Here is a 17,852-nt window from a genome sequence, read left to right as displayed (position 1 = left end):
AATTGAGGCATTGATGTATTCATGATTTTCATTGGAGTCGGTTAGTCTGTATTTTTCATCTTGGAGTTTGTTAGTTTGTTTTTCGAGTCTGTATTTTCATCTTTCCATTGGAGTCTGTTAGTTCCTTCTTTAAGTCTGTTAGTTTTTGAGTTGTGGTAATCAAAACATTTATTTTATGAATTTTTTTTGAAAATCCCAAAATATTTTTATTTTCACTTATCCCCAGAACTACGCAAAGATCTGATTCATGCGGGGTCATGATACGTAGGCAATCTCCATAGGATTCGATCATAACCAAAAAGAAAAAGAGAGAGAAAAGAAAAAAAAAGAGGGAAAGAGAGAGAAAAAACAAGAGAGAAAAGAAAAAGAAAAAAGAGAGAGAAAACAAGGAACTGTGCGGAGAAAACAATGGCAAAACAAGAGAGAAAAATGAGAGGATAAAGAACAACGAGAAATTGAGAAAAGAAAGGCGGGGTTGAAAAGAAAAAAAAAGAAGAAAAGAAAAGAGAAAAAACAAGAGTGTAAAAAGAAAAGTTGCCAAATGGAAATTAAGGAAAACCGGGATGACGCAAGCAGCCGATCAAATGCATAATAGAAAGGGTTAACTGTTTAGGTGCATTACATTTCCCAAATGTGCGATTGCCTATCTGTTGAACCCTGATCGCTAACAAGTTTGTTGTTGTCATCAAGTACAGGTAGGTGATTAGTTTGTTTGGCATTCTGGCAACACACCCATACAACACCCGGTCCAAAAACAAGTCGATCATGGCTAACCAGGAACTTGATGTGAGTGTTATCGATCCTTCGAGGGAGGGGGAAGAGTCGGATGTCAATTTGAAAGAAGAGATGTATAAGCTAAAACAACAGATGGCGGAGATGTATCAAGTATTGCTAAAAGGGCACCCACCACCACTTTATCCTGCCAACCCTGCCTTCGTCCCTCCATTGGCTCAGTCTTAGGAACCTCCTGCTACCGATTCATCCCCGAGCTTTCCCATTTACCACCACTACCAGAGCACCACTTCCCAAACACCACAAGCTCCACCACCTAAACCAATTCCATACCCTCCTCCACCAGCCACTTCTGTCTTCGTGGCACCCCTACCTGCTACACTCTACAGATCCTCCAGCGAGCCCTTATTCCAAGCCCATGATAACCAATATTACCCCTCGGAGCCCACTTTCAAAGCTCCAGAACCCTATTCCTACACTCCTCGTTTTGATCTCCCTGTGAAAACTGAGAAACCATCTAAAAATCCCGAACAGGAGGAGATGTTCAGGAAAGTTAAAAGCTTGGAACAGTCATTCAGAGACATGCAGGGGTTGGGAGGTTAGGTAAGCGTGGCTTACAAAGATCTATGTCTATTTCTAGATGTTTAATTGCCGACAGGGTTTAAGATGCCCAAGTTTGATTTGTATGATGGGCATGGCGATCCAGTGGCACACTTGAGGGGTTTCTGTAGCAAAATAAGGGGAGCTGGCGGGAAAGACGAGTTACTAATGGCATATTTCAGTTAGAGTCTGAGTGGTTCGGCGCTGGAGTGGTACACTAGGCAGGATCATGGAAGATGGTATACATGGGATGATCTAGCCCAAGCATTCGCTTGTCACTTCCAGTACAATCTCAAGATTATTCTGGATCGTCTATCCTTGACAAAGGTTGAGAAAAAGCACAATGAGAGTTTCAGGGAGTATGATTTTTGGTGGAGAGAACAGGCAGCAAGGGTTGACCTTCCAATGAAAGAAAGTGAAATGGTGGATTATTTTCTGCAGGCCTTAGAACCTACTTATTACGGTCATATGGTATCAGCTATAGGTAAGTCCTTCATTGAAGTGGTGAAGATGGGCGGTATGGTAGAAGAAGGGCTCAAGTCAAACAAAATCATGAGCTATTCGGCTATTAAGGCAACCACCCAGGCCATTCAAAGTGGAACTGGGGGAGTGATTGGAAAGAAGAAGAAAGAGGATGTAGCAACGATTGATTCAGGAGCTTGGTTCGGACCTAGGGGCTCACCTCACCACTATAATCAGCCCCGACCCCACCACTAAACCTACCCCCACACCCCGTATAATCCACCCCAACTCTACTACCCACTACCAGACCCTCATTTTTCTGTCCACCATGCCCAAGCATACAGCCAACCCCCCGCCCACGCACAATGGCGTGCGCTAACCCCACAAAATGTCTACCCAGCTCCATAAAATGCCTACCCACCCCTACGAGCCTACCAAAACCCTACTAGACCAGCTTTTCGGCCTAATCAAGCATTTGAGAATGAGAGGTTGCAGAAGAAGAAAACCTTCACTCCATTAGGAGAGTCCTATACTAGTTTGTTCCACAGGCTGAGACAATTGGATATGCTGAGGCTGATCGAGTAAAAATTGCCAAATCCTTCCTCGAGAAATCTTGATTATTTTGTAAGTTGCGAATATTGTTCTGGTTCTCCGGGGCACGACACAGAGAAATGCTGGCAATTGAAAAATGTTATCCAAGAGCTTATTGATACAAATTGGATTGAAGTCCAAGCTTCAGAGGCGCCCGATATCAACCAGAACCCGTTGCCTACCCATCAAGAGACAAATATGATCGAGATAGTGCATAAAGAAGGGAGCCTAAAAAACCTTCGCAGACCGTCATGATGATCTGGTCTAGTGAGGTAAAGCCGGTTGAAAAATTAACAAGTGAGATGTCAGCGATCAAGTTGAGCAGGACAAACATTGAACCATCTGTGGTAGTCAAGAAGGGGTCCTCAAGTGATGTTGTAGTGAAACAAGAAAAAGTAAAAGTGGTTGTGCCAGGAGTGGCGAACAAGCCTGTCGTAAATGTGGAAGGTGCCCGCACAGATCCGGTCATTATCAAACCTGTAACCCAGTTACCAATAGTCAACAACAAGGCTATCCCATGGAATTATGAACGGGTGACAGTGACTTACAAAGGAAAAAAAGTTAAAGAAGAAGTCTATGAGATCCATGGATTGACTGGGTCGCGGAGATGCTTTGCCCTCGAGGGGTTAAGAAAAGCTAAAACCTCCAAAGATAACCCAGCGCTAGTGAAGAAAGCTGTGACCGAACAAAAGGTAGAAGAATTTTTTAGAAAGATGAAGGTGCAAGACTATTTCATTGTGGAGCAGTTGAAGAAGAGACTTGCTCAGATTTCACTGTTGCCATTGTTAATCCATTCAGACGAGCATCGACGGGCCTTGATGAAAATCCTGAACGAGGCCCACGTTCCTGACAAAATCTCAGTAAACCATTTGGAAAAGATAGCCAACAAGATATTTGAGGTAAATAGAGTCACTTTTGTTGATGATGAGTTGCCCGTGGAGGTTACTGAGCACAATAGAGCCCTCTATCTTACAGTGAAATGCGAAGATTCTGTGGTTACCCGAGTATTGGTTGATAATGGTTTTAGTGCAAACATTTGCCCTCTCTCCACTCTGAACAAGTTGAAAGTGGATGATGAAAGGATTCACAAGAACAGTATCTGCGTGTGAGGATTTGACGGTGGAGGAAAAGATTTAGTCGGTGATATAATCCTTGAGTTGATAATAGGACCAGTTGAATTCACCATGGAATTCCAGGTGTTGGATGTGGCTGTTTCCTACAATCTGCTGTTAGGTCGACCCTGGATTCATGCTGCCAAAGTAGTCCCGTCTACTCTGCATCAAATGGTCAAGTTTGAATGGGATAGATAGGAAATCGTTGTGCACGGCGAGGATAATTTGTGTGCTCCCAGTGATGCCATTGTTTCGTTCATCGAGGTTGAAGACGACAAGGGACCTTGGGTCTATCAGGTTTTTAACACAGTGTCAGTCGAGAAAATTCCAGAAGGGAAAGGCGTTAGAAATTCCGAAGGTAACTGCCGCATCAGTCATGGTGGCTTTTGAAATGTTGAAAAATGGTTTTGTACCTGGCAAAGGTTTGGGTGTATCTCTACAAAATATCGTACAGCCGGTGTCTCTCCCCAAAAACTTGGGTACATTTGGTGTATGATTCAAGCCCACAGCCGCAGACGTGAAAAGTGCCAGGAAGTTGAAACAGAGGGCGTGGTTCCTTCCAAAGCCTATCCCACGTCTCTCCAGGTCGTTTGTCAAGCCTGGCGCTAGGAAGCGCCCAGTAGCAACAGTTCCCAGTTCTGTGGCTGATCTTGATAAAGAGTTGATTGAAAGGTTCGAAAGGTTGTTCGACGATGTAAACATGGTGGAAGTTGGAGAAGGTTCCAGCAAGGTGGATCTGCAATTTGTCGGGCCCAGTGCAAAGATTAACAATTGGGAAGCTACTCCTCTCCCTACCTGGAAGGAGTTTTGGTAGTTTGATTTGATTTTCTTTCAGTTTATCTGGATTATTCCAGGGTTGTAATTCAGATTCTATGTTCCGTCCGTTTGGATGTATAAACCTTGTTATATTTTGATTTTAATGAAATGCAATTTCCCCTTTTCATCATTCTTGATAGTTTTATTTTTGTTTTTTCTTTTCTTCCTTGTACAATTCTTTTCATGCTAGTTTCAATGACATGACATGCATGAGGAATCTTTGTCTCAGTCTTAAAAGCCAATCTAATTCTGAAATAATAATTCAAGAAATAGAGTGTGATGATGAATCAGAATACGATGAGGATGGAGCCTTTGAAGAGATTAGTAAAGAATTAAGCCATTTTGAGGAAAAACCCAAGCCCAACCTGAGTGATACCGAAGAAATCAATTTAGGGGACCCAAATAATATCAGAGAAACTAAGATAAGTGTTCATCTTGAACCGCAACTTAGGGAAGAGATGATTAAAGCATTGTTTGAGTACAAAGATATTTTTTCATGGTCATATGATGACATGTCGGGTCTAAGCACTGACTTGGTGGTTCAGAAATTGCCCACTGACCCGGTATTTCTTCCCGTCAAATAGACGTTGAGGAAGTTCAAAACCGACATGAGTGTGAAGATCAAAGAAGAGGTCACAAAGCAGTTCGATGCAAAAGTTATTCGAGTCACGCGATATCCCACTTGGTTAGCCAATGTTGTGTCTGTGCCAAAAAAGGTTGGTAAGACCATAGTGTGTGTTGATTACCGTGATCTCAACAAGGCAAGTCCAAAGGACAACTTCCTACTGCCAAACATCCACATTTTGATTGATAATTGTGACAAACATGAGATTGGGTCTTTTGTGGATGGCTATGCAGGCTATCATAAGATCCTAATGGATGAGGAGGATGCAAAAAAAAAAACAGCATTCATCACGCTATGGGGAACATACTGCTACCGGGTTATGCCTTTCGGTTTAAAAAATGCTGGGGCAACTTACATGAGGGCAATGACGACCACATTCCCCGACATGATACACAAGGAGATCGAGGTTTATGTGGATGATGTAATCATAAAGTCTAGAAAGCAGTCTGACATGTCAGAGATTTGAGAAAGTTCTTCCAAAGGCTTCGCAGGTACAATCTTAAACTCAATCCTGCAAAGTGCGCATTCAGGGTGCCATTTGGAAAACTGTTGGGATTCATATTCAGTCGTTGAGGTATTGAATTGGACCCGTAAAAGATCAAATCTATCCAAGAATTGCCACCCTAAGGAACAAGACTGAGGTGATGAGTTTACTAGGGAAGTTGAACTACATCAGCAGGTTTATTGCTCCGCTTACGACAACTTGTGAGCCTATCTTCAAACTGCTAAAAAAGGATGTTGCGGTCAAGTGGAGAGATGAGTGTCAAGAACCATTTGATAAGATAAAGGGGTACTTGTCAAACCCACCTGTGTTGGTGCCACCAGAATCGGGGAGACCTTTGATTCTGTATTTGACGGTCCTGGACAATTCATTTGGTTGTGTGTTAGGTCAACATGACATCATCAGCAGGAAGGAGCAAGTCATCTATTATCTCAGCAAGAAGTTCACATCTTATGAGGTTAAGTACACTCACCTGGAAAGGACATGTTACGCCCTAACTTGGGTAGCACAGAAGTTGAAGCATTATTTGTCATCTTACACTACTTACCTCATCTCTCGTTTGGATCTGTTAAAGTATATCTTTCAAAAGGCTATGCCTACAGGAAGGCTCGCAAAGTGGCAGATCTTGCTAACAAAATTTGACATCATCTATGTGACTCAGACTGCGATGAAAGCCCAGGCATTAGCCGACCATTTGGTCGAGAATCTAGTGGATGAAGAATATGAGCCTTTGAAGACTTACTTCCTTGATGAAGAGGTAATGCATATTGATGAGTTGGAACAAGTTGAAGAGCCAGTTTGGAAACTTTTCCTTGATAGAGCTGCTAACATGAAATGCGTTGGGATAGGAGTTGTACTTATTTCTGAAACAGGGCATCACTACCCTGTTACAGCTCAGCTTCGTTTCTATTGTACTAACAACATGGCTGAGTAAGAGGCATGCATTTTGGGTTTGAGGTTAGCTGCCAACATGGGTGTCCAGGAAGTCTTGGTCTTGGGAGACTCGGACCTTCTGGTGCACCAAATTCAGGGAGAATGGGAAACACGGGATTTGAAACTCATACCGTATCGAAAATGTTTGCATGATCTTTGTCAGCGGTTTCGATCAGTAGAGTTCAGGCATATTCCAAGGATCCATAATGAGGTTACCGATGCTTTGGCTACTCTGGCGTCTATGTTACATCACCCAGATAAGGCTTATGTTGACCCTTTGCATATTCAAGTCCGCGATCAGCATGCTTACTGCAACATGGTGGAAGAAGAACTTGATGGTGAGCCGTGGTTCCACGACATCAGGGAGTACATCAGAATGGGGGTGTATCCAGTACAAGCCACATGCGATCAAAAGAGAACAATTCGACGATTAGCAAGTGGATTTTTTTTTAGTGGAAGAGTTTTATACAAAAATAATCCAGATCTTGGATTGTTAAGATGCATAGATGCTAGACAGGCCACAACTATCATGACCGAAGTACATTCTAGAGTCTGTGGACCGCATATGAGTGGGTACGTTCTGGCAAAGAAGATTCTCCGAGCAGGTTATTATTGGCTCACTGTGGAGCGAGATTGTATCAGTTTTGTGCGCAAGTGTCATCAATGTCAAGTGCATGGAGATTTGACCATTCTCCGCCCTCTGAATTGCATACGATGTCTGCACCATGGCCCTTTGTTGCTTGGGGCATGGATGTCATTGGACCAATTGAGTCAGCAGCATCCAATGGGCACATGTTCATTCTGGTGGATTATTTCACCAAATGGGTTGAAGTTAAAACTTTCAAGTCTGTGACCAAGAAAGCGGTGGTCAATTTTGTGCACTCAAATATCATTTGTCAGTTTGGGATCCCAAAGGTGATCATCACAGATAATGGTGCTAATCTTAATAGTCATTTGATGAAAGAGGTATGTCAACAGTTTAAGATTACACAGCGCAATTCCACCCCATACCGCCCCAAGGCGAACGAAGCAGTCGAGGTGGCCAATAAGAACATAAAGAAAATACTTCGGAAAATGGTGGAGGGTTCCAGGAAGTGGCATAAAAAGCAACCCTTTGCATTGCTGGGTTATCGCACTACTGTTCGTACTTCAGTAGGGGCAACTCCTTATTTTTTTGTATATGGCAATGAAGTAGTGATACCCACGGAAGTTGATATTCCATCCCTTCGAATTGTCGCGGATGTCAAAGTTGATGACGATGAGTGGGTCAAAACCCGCTTGGAGCAATTGAGTTTGATCGATGAGAAATGATTGGCAGCAGTATGCCATGGTCAGTTGTATCAGCAGAGAATGACAAGAGCATATAACAAGAAAGTGCATCCACGGAAGTTCGAAGTGGGTCAGGAAGTATTGAAACGTATCCTCCCACATCAAGTTGAAGCAAAAGGCAAGTTCGCCCCAAATTGATAGGGGTCGTTCATCGTAACGAGAGTGTTGTCTAATGGTGCTTTGTATTTAACAGATATAGAAGGCAAATGTGTAGAGATGACTGTCAATTCTGATGCAGTCAAAAGATATTATGTATGATTTCCTTGTTTAAATTGTGTTTGTTTGTACTTGGCATGTTTTGAAGATTGGAATGACGAAGGCATTTTGTTGTACTATCTAAACACTTTATCCTTTGTTACCCCTTTTGAGCTTTATTTATTTCCTTTCATACCCCTCTTTTGGATTCAGTAGCAAAGATCAGAAACGCAAGCGCGAAAGATAAGTAAAGGAAAAGAGAAAAAAATGAAAATGAAAAAAAAAGAAAAAAAAAGAGAGAGATAAAAGAGTAAGAAGTAAAGAAAAAAGAAGAAGAACAACAACAAAACAACAAAAATAGAAAGAAAGAAGAAAGGAAAAGAGAAAAGAAAAGAAAGAGGAATGAGAGAATCACAACAACAGAGCAATTTCTATGTCATGAACTACACTCGACCTGATTCTTTTTAAGGATACGTAGGCAGCCTCACGGTTTGGTACCATCAAAATAAAAATTCAAAAGTCCCCAAGCAAAGAAACTGGGGCAGAAGTTGTGGTTGTTGTAAGAAATCTGATTCCAAAAATTGTAATCTTGAACCCATTTGAGTTGTTTTGAGCCTTTTTGATACCCTTTCTTTCTAACCCTATCCAAAAGCCCACATTACGATCCAAAGAAAGACCTTCCGATCAGTCTTCGGGAGATGCCAAGTCGAGCAAGTAGAGGTGATTCATATCAAGGGCAACACTCCGATCCAAGAAGGAAAAAATGAAAATGAGAGAGTCTTATTGGTGAAAACTCTCACGGGCACCGTAAGGCGATGAAAGCTGAGAGAAACAAAAAATGAGAGGGTCTTATTGGTGAAAACTATCACGGGAACCATAAGGCGATGAAAGTTGAGAGAAATAAAAAATGAGAGGGTCTTATTGGTGAAAACCTTCACGGGCACCTTAAGGTGAAAATGAGCTGAGAGATGAACAAATGAGAGAGGTTTGTTGGTAAAAACCCTTCAAGGCACAGCAGGCCGAACAAGGTCAAGGTTTTGGTGAAGAAATTGGGTTTTTAAGATCTCAGGGTGTAAAGTACGACAACTGAAAGTTGGTTGGTTGGACAGACTGGGCCGATTAATCCGAAATGCATGTCATGATCATTGGTGTCAGCTGCTCCACTCAGATAAGTCTCTTTTCGTTTTCCTCTTCAAACAGCCTTTCTGTTTTGGATTTTTCTTATCCCTAACTCTCAGAGTCATTGCATTTCATTTATTATGGGTTTATTTCCTTAAGATGTTTCCAATGTCAGTTCTGTTTAAGCAAATAAGAAAAGGATTTCAAAGCTCACTACCAACCTCCAAAGTTGCACAAAGCACAGGGCGTTCAAGCATTGCTAAAGATAGTATGATGTGAAATAGGATATAAAAGGTCAGTGAAAGTTCCATCGGTTAAATGGTTTAGTAATTTCATGGGAGATGCAGAGGTTCAAACAGATGGGTCTGAGATGTAACACAACGGTTTGGGTATAGAACACTCGGGTCATCCAGGGTCATATGGTTGAAAGTCAGTCAGAAAGTCAAGCGGTTCTTGGCCAGTTCGGGGAAGACAGGCCACCTTCAGCAAGAATACCACAAACTAACCACCACATTTTATACTAACAAGAGTTTTCTTTGATTGAAACAGGGGCAGAAAATTTCGTTTGTTTCGGAGAAACCCTCTGTAAGGGAAAAGCAAGTGCTAGACAAGTTTTACAGTAAATTCTCAGGACCCTCCTGGAAAATGGGACCTATTTTAAAATTTGAAACAATCATGAGTAGCAAAATCTAGCGTAAATGTACCCCAAAGGAATATAAGTTGGCTTCAAAGTTTGCATGCATGAGATAAGATTCAATTAGGAGTTTTTAGGACCTTCTTGAATAATGGGACTTAGCTCTAAAATTTCCATTAAATAACAAGATTTAGCGAAAGTCACACCCTTAGAAGATATAATTTGGATTTAAAACCGTCATTTAACTAGGGGTTTTTAGGACCCTCCTGGATAATGGGATCCAGCTTTCAAATTCTTAGAGTATTTGGTAACATGATTCAGTTAAAACTCACGTATGCGCCCAACTACCAAACTGTGGTAGAATTTTTTTTTTTTTGTCTATTTTGTTGAAATCAGGCGCCCACCTGGAGAACAAGGGAATATAGTTCAAATGTTGTAATTAGGCGCCCACCTGGAGAGCAATGAAATACAGTTTACCTGGAGAGCAAGGGAATACAACTAAGGTTTTGGTAATCAGGCGCCCACCTGGAAAGCAAGGGAATACAGTTAAAGTTTTGGCAATCAGGCGCCCACCTGGAAAGCAAGGGAATACAGTTCAAATGTTGTAATCAGGCGCCCACCTGGAGAGCAGGGGAATACATCTAAGGTTTTGGTAATCAGGCGCCCACCTGGAAAGCAAGGCAATATAGTTAAAGTTTTGGCAATCAAGCGCCCACCTGGAAAGAAAGGGAATACAATTCAAATGTTGTAATCAGGCGCCGGCCTGGAGAGCAGGGGAATACAGCTAAGGTTTTGGTAATCAGGCACCCACCTGAAAAGCAAGGGAATACTGTTAAAGTTTTGGCAATCAGGCGCCCACATGGAAAGCAAGGGAATACAGTTCAAATGTTGTAATCAGGCGCCCACCTAGAGAGCAAGGGAATACAGCTAAGATTTTGGTAATGAGGCGCCCACCTGGAAAGCAAGGGAATATAGTTAAGGTTTTAGCAATCAGGCGCCCACCTGGAGAGTAAGAGAATACAGTTCAAATGTTGTAATCAGGCGCCCACCTAGAGAGCAAGGGAATATAGCTAAGGTTTTGGTAATCACGCGCCAACCTGGAAAGCAAGGGAATACAGTTAAAGTTTTGGCAATCAGGCGCCCACCTGGAAATCAAGGGAATACAATTCAAATGTTGTAATCAAGCGCCCACCTGGAGAGCAAAGGAATACAGCTAAGGTTTTGGTAATCAAGCGCCCACCTGGAAAGCAAGGGAATATAGTTAAGGTTTTGGCAATCAGGCACCCACCTGGAGAGCAAGGGAATACAGTTCAAATGTTGTAATCAGGCGCCTGCCTGAAGAGCAAGGGAATAAAGCTAAGGTTTTGGTAATCAGGCGCCCATCTGGAAAGCAAGGGAATACAGTTAAAGTTTTGGCAATCAGGCGCCCACTTTGAGAGCATGGGAATATAGTTCAAATGTTGTAATCACGCACCCACCTGGAGAGCAAGGGAATACAACTAAGGTTTTGGTAATCATGCGCCCACCTGGAAAGCAAGAGAATACAGTTAAAGTTTCAGTAATCAAGATCCCACCTAGAGAACAAAGCAAATCAAGTGTCGGTAATCAGGAGCCCACCTGGAGAACAAAGCAAATCAAGCGTCGGTAATCAGGAGCCCACCTGAAGAACAAAGTAACAATGTTCGAAGGAAGACGGTCCAAGTTCAGCAGTCAGGCGCCCTCCTGAAGAAAAGGGAAAACATCTCAGATTACAGTTCAAGTCAGCAACAAAGGAACTTCACTGGGAAAATACAAGTCAACAAGGCAACATGAATCACAAGATCAAGTTTGAAGATATAGATAGGATTTTTGTAATGCATAGATCATTGTTTAGTCTAGCTTCTTTTATTTTGTCATGGTGTAATAAGGAGTTCAGTAAGCAGTAGCAGCAACAGAAGCAACAGTAAAATCACAGCTTCATGGTAGTTCCAGCTACCAAAACTTCCCGAACTACACTGACCTGATTCCTTTATAGCCAGGGATATGTAGGCAACCTCGGAAGCAGGGTGTAGTCAAATCTTTTAAAAATGCTTCCCCCGGAGTATTCAAACGGGCAAAAATCGCTCGTATCCGCTCACTTTATCTTTGCACGAAAACTCTCCGTCTTTCCGAGCAAAGTGGGGCAGCTGTGAGCACGTGATTTTTTCCCTATATAAATTACTCCCACAAATTCAAAACAATATTCTTTCCATTGGTTGCAATTTTGTAGGTTTTTGTAGCATTTTTCGTTAATTGCTTGCATTTGTCGGTGCATGTTAGTTTTGTGTAATTCATGAAAAATACAAAATATATTGTATTTACATTTAGGATCTAATTTTACCTTTGTTAGGTTAATTAGAAAATTAATTGTTTTTTAAGAAATGGAAAAATCACAAAAAAGTTTATTTTTGCACTTTTTAAATTTTAATTTTAAATTTTGGTAGTTTTCCCTTTAATTTGGTTTTAATTAGTTGTAGTAAGTATTATTTGTCGTAATTAATTTAATTTGATAGAATAATTTGATTAGTGATTAATTTAGGTTTATTTTTAATTTTAATTCAAAAGAAATTAGAAAAAAAAAGAAGAAATGAAAAGAAAACAAAACAAAAGAGGAATTAAGTTAGATTTTTGGGCCCTCTTTAATTCCAAGTCTCCAAGCCCAAACCAAACACCCCTGTACCCGTCCAAATACCCACAACCCAGGCCCAAAACCCGCTCCAAACTGGTCCCCCACCAACAATCCAAACGTCCCCATTTTCTTTGGGTTTATGGATTTGAAACATCCAACGACTCAGAACCAGGGTTTACTTAATATATAAGTGTCTGAAGGGCTGCCCCCCTCTTTTATCATCTCTCTCACCCTCGTCTCTTCAGAGGCCAACCCCAAACCCTAGCACTCGCCTCTTTTTCCCACCGCTTTAGGGTGGCGGCGCCACCCCCAATCCACCAAAAATCCACACCCTAGAACCCTCTCCGTCTCCCCATCTTAAATCACTAACCCTTTACCCTCGAATCACCCCCGAACTCATCGAATCTTAAATCGAAAATGAGACCTAAAATGTCAAACCCTAAAATCGGCAGAGTTGGTGATGATTGAGGCCGAAATGGACCTTGGTCATGTGTTTTCATTTGAGAACACATGACTAAGACCCCTCTCGGTCAAAATCGAAAGATCGAGGAAGGACTCCAAGGCTTGGCCAGCCCGTTTTAGGTATTTTTACGTATTTTTTTGTTGCTTCTTTTCTTGATTTTTCTTTTTAAGTCATCCTTCTTCATCTCTTTTTCTGTGTCTGTGTTTTTGTTTCTTCATTGTATGCTCGATGTCAATGTTTTCCATGCATGACTTGTTTGATAATCAGCATAGTTATTTTGTTGTTGTTTAAAATTAGTTAATTCATTTTTATTTTTCTTTTTGGTTTTGGGCTTTGGTTTAAGGTTTCCGTGATTTTCTTTTAGGTAATTTTAGGCCAGTCTTTAGAATGGTGAAGCCTTGATAGATTTTAATTGGGTTCTGAAGAATCAAAGGCCCGGATGGGGGTTTAATTTGGCTTGTCGGACCCATTAAATTGGGTCATTTCGACCCGGGTTCTACCTGGCCTTAAGGGGTAATAATAGGGGTTTAAGGGGGTAGTTTGGGAAAGCCAGGTGGGGAATCTTTCTGTAACTGAAATGGGAAGCTTCTTAGAAGCTGACCTTGGGACTTGTATGAAAATCTGATATTTGAACTGAGGATTTTTGAGCAAAAAATAAAATTGGCTAAGGTTCTATAAGCTAAAATGAAAACATTAAAAGGTGAAAAGAGCAAAATCTAAAAACTTTACTGCTGCCCTAACTCCCCTGTATAAAAGACATATTTGCTGAATTCTTTAGGGGGAGGAGTGGAGAAAAAAGTAAAAACGACTGAATACTCTTAAATCCCTACATTTTCTGGTTGAAAAATACTAAATTCAGGCTTAGTTTTTGGTTCTGGATTCTTCTGAATAGTTGAGAATTTCTGAAACCTCCAATTATGCATCTGATGGCTTAAGCTTTGATTCAGAATTGGTTTTGGATTTCTTATGCTGTTCCATTGGCTTTCCCTGAGCTGATTTCACTGTTTCATTGATAAATCTGGGCTGGTTTCGGTTTCTGCATACTGCTGATCTTTCGTTTCTTTTGGTATTTCATTTGTTCATTATCAGGTACATGCTCTTGAACCTCAATGGTTTGTGAAGTTGATTTGCAGAATGAAATGAAAAGCAGTCTTAAAGCATAGTCTTAATGTGTTCTGATTCAGTAGTATTATTTTGATTTTGTCCTCTTGAGTTGATGTATTATATTGGTTAATTGAGTTTTAGCTTGAACAAGTAAGCTTTTACTATTGTATTTAACTTAGGACTGTCATGAAATTGGGAGAATTTGTTTGGTTGAATCCTGTATTTTAGATTTTACATACTAAACTTGTAGTGTGGATTACATGGGACGTCTTCTACTATGTAGTTTCATTTATAATGTTATCAGTATTGATGGTTTTGGATAATGCAATGCTTATGAAATTAGGGTGGTTGAATGTTTCTCTTAAGTGTAGTGTACACAGAACTTTGTTAGTAGAAAAAGAAATGACTCAGGTTGTTTAAGAAGGTAAAAACAGGCTTCGATCTATTTCGGATGGCATGTTGAATACGATTAAAACCTAGAATTGAATTTAAGAATGCTTGTTTGGTCTAGTTATGACTTATTCAGTTTTAAAAATTCAAAAAGTAAAATGCTAAACCCTTAGCATGTTTCGTATTTTCTTGATTGGGTTTGCATTCTGAGTGGTCGAGTACCATCGTTTGGTTCTGAACATTGGGCTCAATGTTGGCCCAAGTGTTAAAAACCACACTTCAGGTGCATGTGTAATACTTTGGACGCCTTTGCTCCTAGTGAAATTGGGCTCATTTGAGGCCAAATTTGAATATGTTTGCCAACGGTCTGCTTTTGCCTTTTTGGATTTGTTTCGTTGCAAAAAATGCAATCCTTTCATTTATTTGGCTTTCGGTGTAGGTGCTTTTTAAACGTTGAATTACTTGAATCAATACTTATTAGTTTTTTTTACATAAGTCTGAACAATTAATTAGGATCCTTATAGTTCTTTTTTCTTAATTAACTAGGTTCATTAGTTAATGAAGGTGTGCCGTACCAAATAAAACCTTAAATTGCATGGCCCTAGTTTAATTATATTTTTATCCTTAAAAATCGAGGCGTGCCATTTAGCAAATTTTTCGTGGCCCTTGCAAAGTTGCAAATGCGTAGTTGCTTTAGGCGCGTTATTTTAATAATTTACCTTCCTAAACTCGGGTGCACATTTATGTGACCCAAATCCAAATCTCAACAATGTTATATAAAATGTGTTGCGGACTGCGGGTGCATTTATGTGACGTGGTTCAAGACATATTTTAAATGACGTTGCAATCTTTTCTTAAAAATGATTAAAAGCGGTTTAAAGTTAAAAATGCACATAGGTTTAAAAGGGTATTAAAATCAGTTAATAAGCCAAGTACAACAGTTGAGCGACCGTGCTAGAACCACGGAACTCGGGAATGCCTAATACCTTCTCCTGGGTTAACAGAATTCCTTACCCGAATTTCTGTGTTCGCGGACTGTAATACAGAGTCAACCTTTCCTCGATTCGGGATTTAAACCGGTGACTTGGGACACCATAAATTATCCTAAGTGGCGACTCTAATTTTTAAATAAATAATCCCGTTTCGATTGTCACTTAAATTGAAAAAAACTCCCTTATGCTCCCTCACAGGATGTAGGTAAAAAGGAGGTGTGACACCTCCCATACAAAGCTTCATATGGAGCCATCTGAATACTCGACTGGTAGCTGTTGTTATAAGCAAACTCTGCAAGCAGTAAGAACTCATCCTAGGACCCTCTGAAATCAATAACACAAGCACGCAACATGTCCTCCAATATCTGAATAGTACGCTTGGACTGCCCGTCCGTCTGAGGATGAAAAGTTGTGCTCAAATCAACTTGAGTACCCAACTCTCTCTGCACGGCTCTCCAAAACTGCGAAGTAAACTGAGTACCTCTATCTGAAGAATAGGTAGTACACACATGAATGAAGTGCGCTGACTTGGTTAGCCGATCCACAATTACCCAAATAGCATCGAACTTCCTCAAAGTCCGTGGAAGTCCAACATCAAAGTCCATAGTGATTCTCTCCCACTTCCATTCAGGAATATTCATCTGTTGTAGCAAGCCACCCAGTCTCTGATGCTCATATTTCACCTGCTAACAATTGAGACACCGAGCTACAAATCCCATAATATCATTCTTCATTCTTCTCCACCAATAGTGCTGCTTCAAATCCTGATACATCTTCGCGGCACCCATATGAATGGAATACCGCGAGCTATGGGCGTCCTCCATAATCAACTCCCGAAGCCCATCCACATTGGGCATGCAAATCCGGCCCTGTATCCTTAACACCCCATCATCACCGATGGTCACATCCCTAGCATCATCATGCTGAACTTTGTCCTTAAGGACAAACAAATGCGGATCATCATATTGGCGCTCTCTGATGCGATCATATAATGAAGACCGAGAAACCACACATGCCAATACCCGACTAGGCTCCGAAATGTCTAATCTCACAAACCGATTGGCCAAGGCCTGGACATCAATTGCAAGAAGTCTCCCCCCAACTGGAATACATGCCAAACTCCCCATACTTACCACCTTTCGGCTCAAAGCATCGGCCACCACATTGGCCTTTCCCGGATGGTACAATATAGTGATATCATAATCCTTAAGCAACTCCAACAATCTCCATTGCCTCAAATTAAGATTCTTCTGCTTGAACAAATGCTAAAGACAGCGATGATCAGTGAACACCTGACAAGATACGCCATATAGGTAATGCCTCCAAATCTTCAATGCGTGAACTATGGCATCCAACTCCAAATCATGAATGGGGTAGTTCTTCTCATGGGGCTTCAATTGACGAGAAGCATAAGCTATAACTCTACCCTCCTTCATCAACACACAACCAATCCCAACTCTCGAAGCATCACAATACACGGTATATGAACCTGAAGCTGATGGTAAAACCAACACTGGAGCTGTGGTCAAAGCTGTCTTGAGCTTCTGAAAGCTCTCTTCACACTCATCCGACCATACAAATGTAGCACCCTTCTGAGTCAACTTGGTCAAGGACGATGCGATAGATGAGAATCCCTGAACAAACCGACAATAATAGCCTTCCAAACCAAGAAAACTGCGAATCTCTGTGGCTAAGGACGGTCCGGGCCAACTCTAAACCACCTCTATCTTCTTCGGATCAACCTGAATACCCTCGCTGGACACCACGTGCCCCAAGAAAGCCACTGAACTAAGCCAAAACTCACACTTGGAAATTTTTGCATAAAGCTTCTCCTCCCTCAATCTCTGCAATACAACTCTCAAATGCTTCGCGTGCTCCTCCTGACTATGCGAATACACCAGAATATCATCAATGAAGACTATGACGAATGAATCGAGATACAGCCGGAACACGTTGTTCATCAAATGAATGAACGTTGCTGGGGCATTGGTCAGCCCAAAAGACATCACCAAGAACTCATAGTGACCATATCGGGTCCTGAAAGCCGTCTTAAGAATATCCGAGTCCCTGATCTTCAACTTGTGATAATCTAAACGGAGATCCACTCGGGTCTCAAGACCCCCAATAGTCACCACATATGACCAGTATACACGGTCTACAATGATAGTATCGCCCACCAGGGTATATACATGAACAGGTAAAGCAAGAAACTTACGGGGCGTATCCAAATAACGAGCAAAATATGATGGCATATAAGAAAAGGTGGAACCGGGATCAAATAATATAGAGGCATCTCTGTGGCAGACTGAAACAATACCTGTGATAACAGCATCTAAAGCAATAGCATCGAGTCTGCTTGGGAGTGCATAGAAACGAGCCTGGACACCTCCTGATCGACCTCCCCCTCTGGGGCGACCCCTGGCTACCTGACCTCTACCCCTAGCTGGCTGGGCGGGTGGTGAAGTAACTGGAGCAGAAGTCGAGGGCTGACCCCTCTGCTGAGACGAACTAGCAACCCGACGAGGATACTTCCTCCACATATGGCCCATCTCGCCACACTCATAATAACTCCCAGGTGCTAGAGAAGGGGACTGAAGGGAACCTCT

At 41.5% G+C, this 17,852-nt stretch overlaps 1 protein-coding gene across 1 annotated transcript; it reads left to right on the top strand.

Moving 5' to 3' along the window:
• The first annotated feature begins 765 nt into the window (after positions 1-765).
• On the top strand, positions 766-2,411 carry LOC138886208 (uncharacterized). Its single transcript, XM_070167262.1, has 5 exons — positions 766-953; positions 1,122-1,330; positions 1,391-1,503; positions 1,618-1,854; positions 2,343-2,411. The coding sequence occupies exons 1-5, from the start codon at positions 766-768 to the stop codon at positions 2,409-2,411; spliced, it is 816 nt and encodes a 271-aa protein (XP_070023363.1).
• The last annotated feature ends 15,441 nt before the right edge of the window (positions 2,412-17,852 follow it).

This window comes from Nicotiana sylvestris, chromosome 2, assembly GCF_000393655.2.
Source record: "Nicotiana sylvestris chromosome 2, ASM39365v2, whole genome shotgun sequence".
Lineage (NCBI taxonomy): Eukaryota > Viridiplantae > Streptophyta > Magnoliopsida > Solanales > Solanaceae > Nicotiana > Nicotiana sylvestris.
Note: the sequence above shows the minus strand (reverse complement) of the source record. Positions and strands in the feature narration are given on the sequence as shown.

Coding starts and splice junctions, on each gene's coding strand:
- LOC138886208 (XM_070167262.1), top strand. CDS start 766: ATGGCTAACCAGGAACTTGATGTGAGTGTTATCGATCCTTCGAGGGAG. Junction 954..1,121: donor TTCGTCCCTCCATTGGCTCA/GTCTTAGGAACC, acceptor TACACTCTACAG/ATCCTCCAGCGAGCCCTTAT. Junction 1,331..1,390: donor AGACATGCAGGGGTTGGGAG/GTTAGGTAAGCG, acceptor AATTGCCGACAG/GGTTTAAGATGCCCAAGTTT.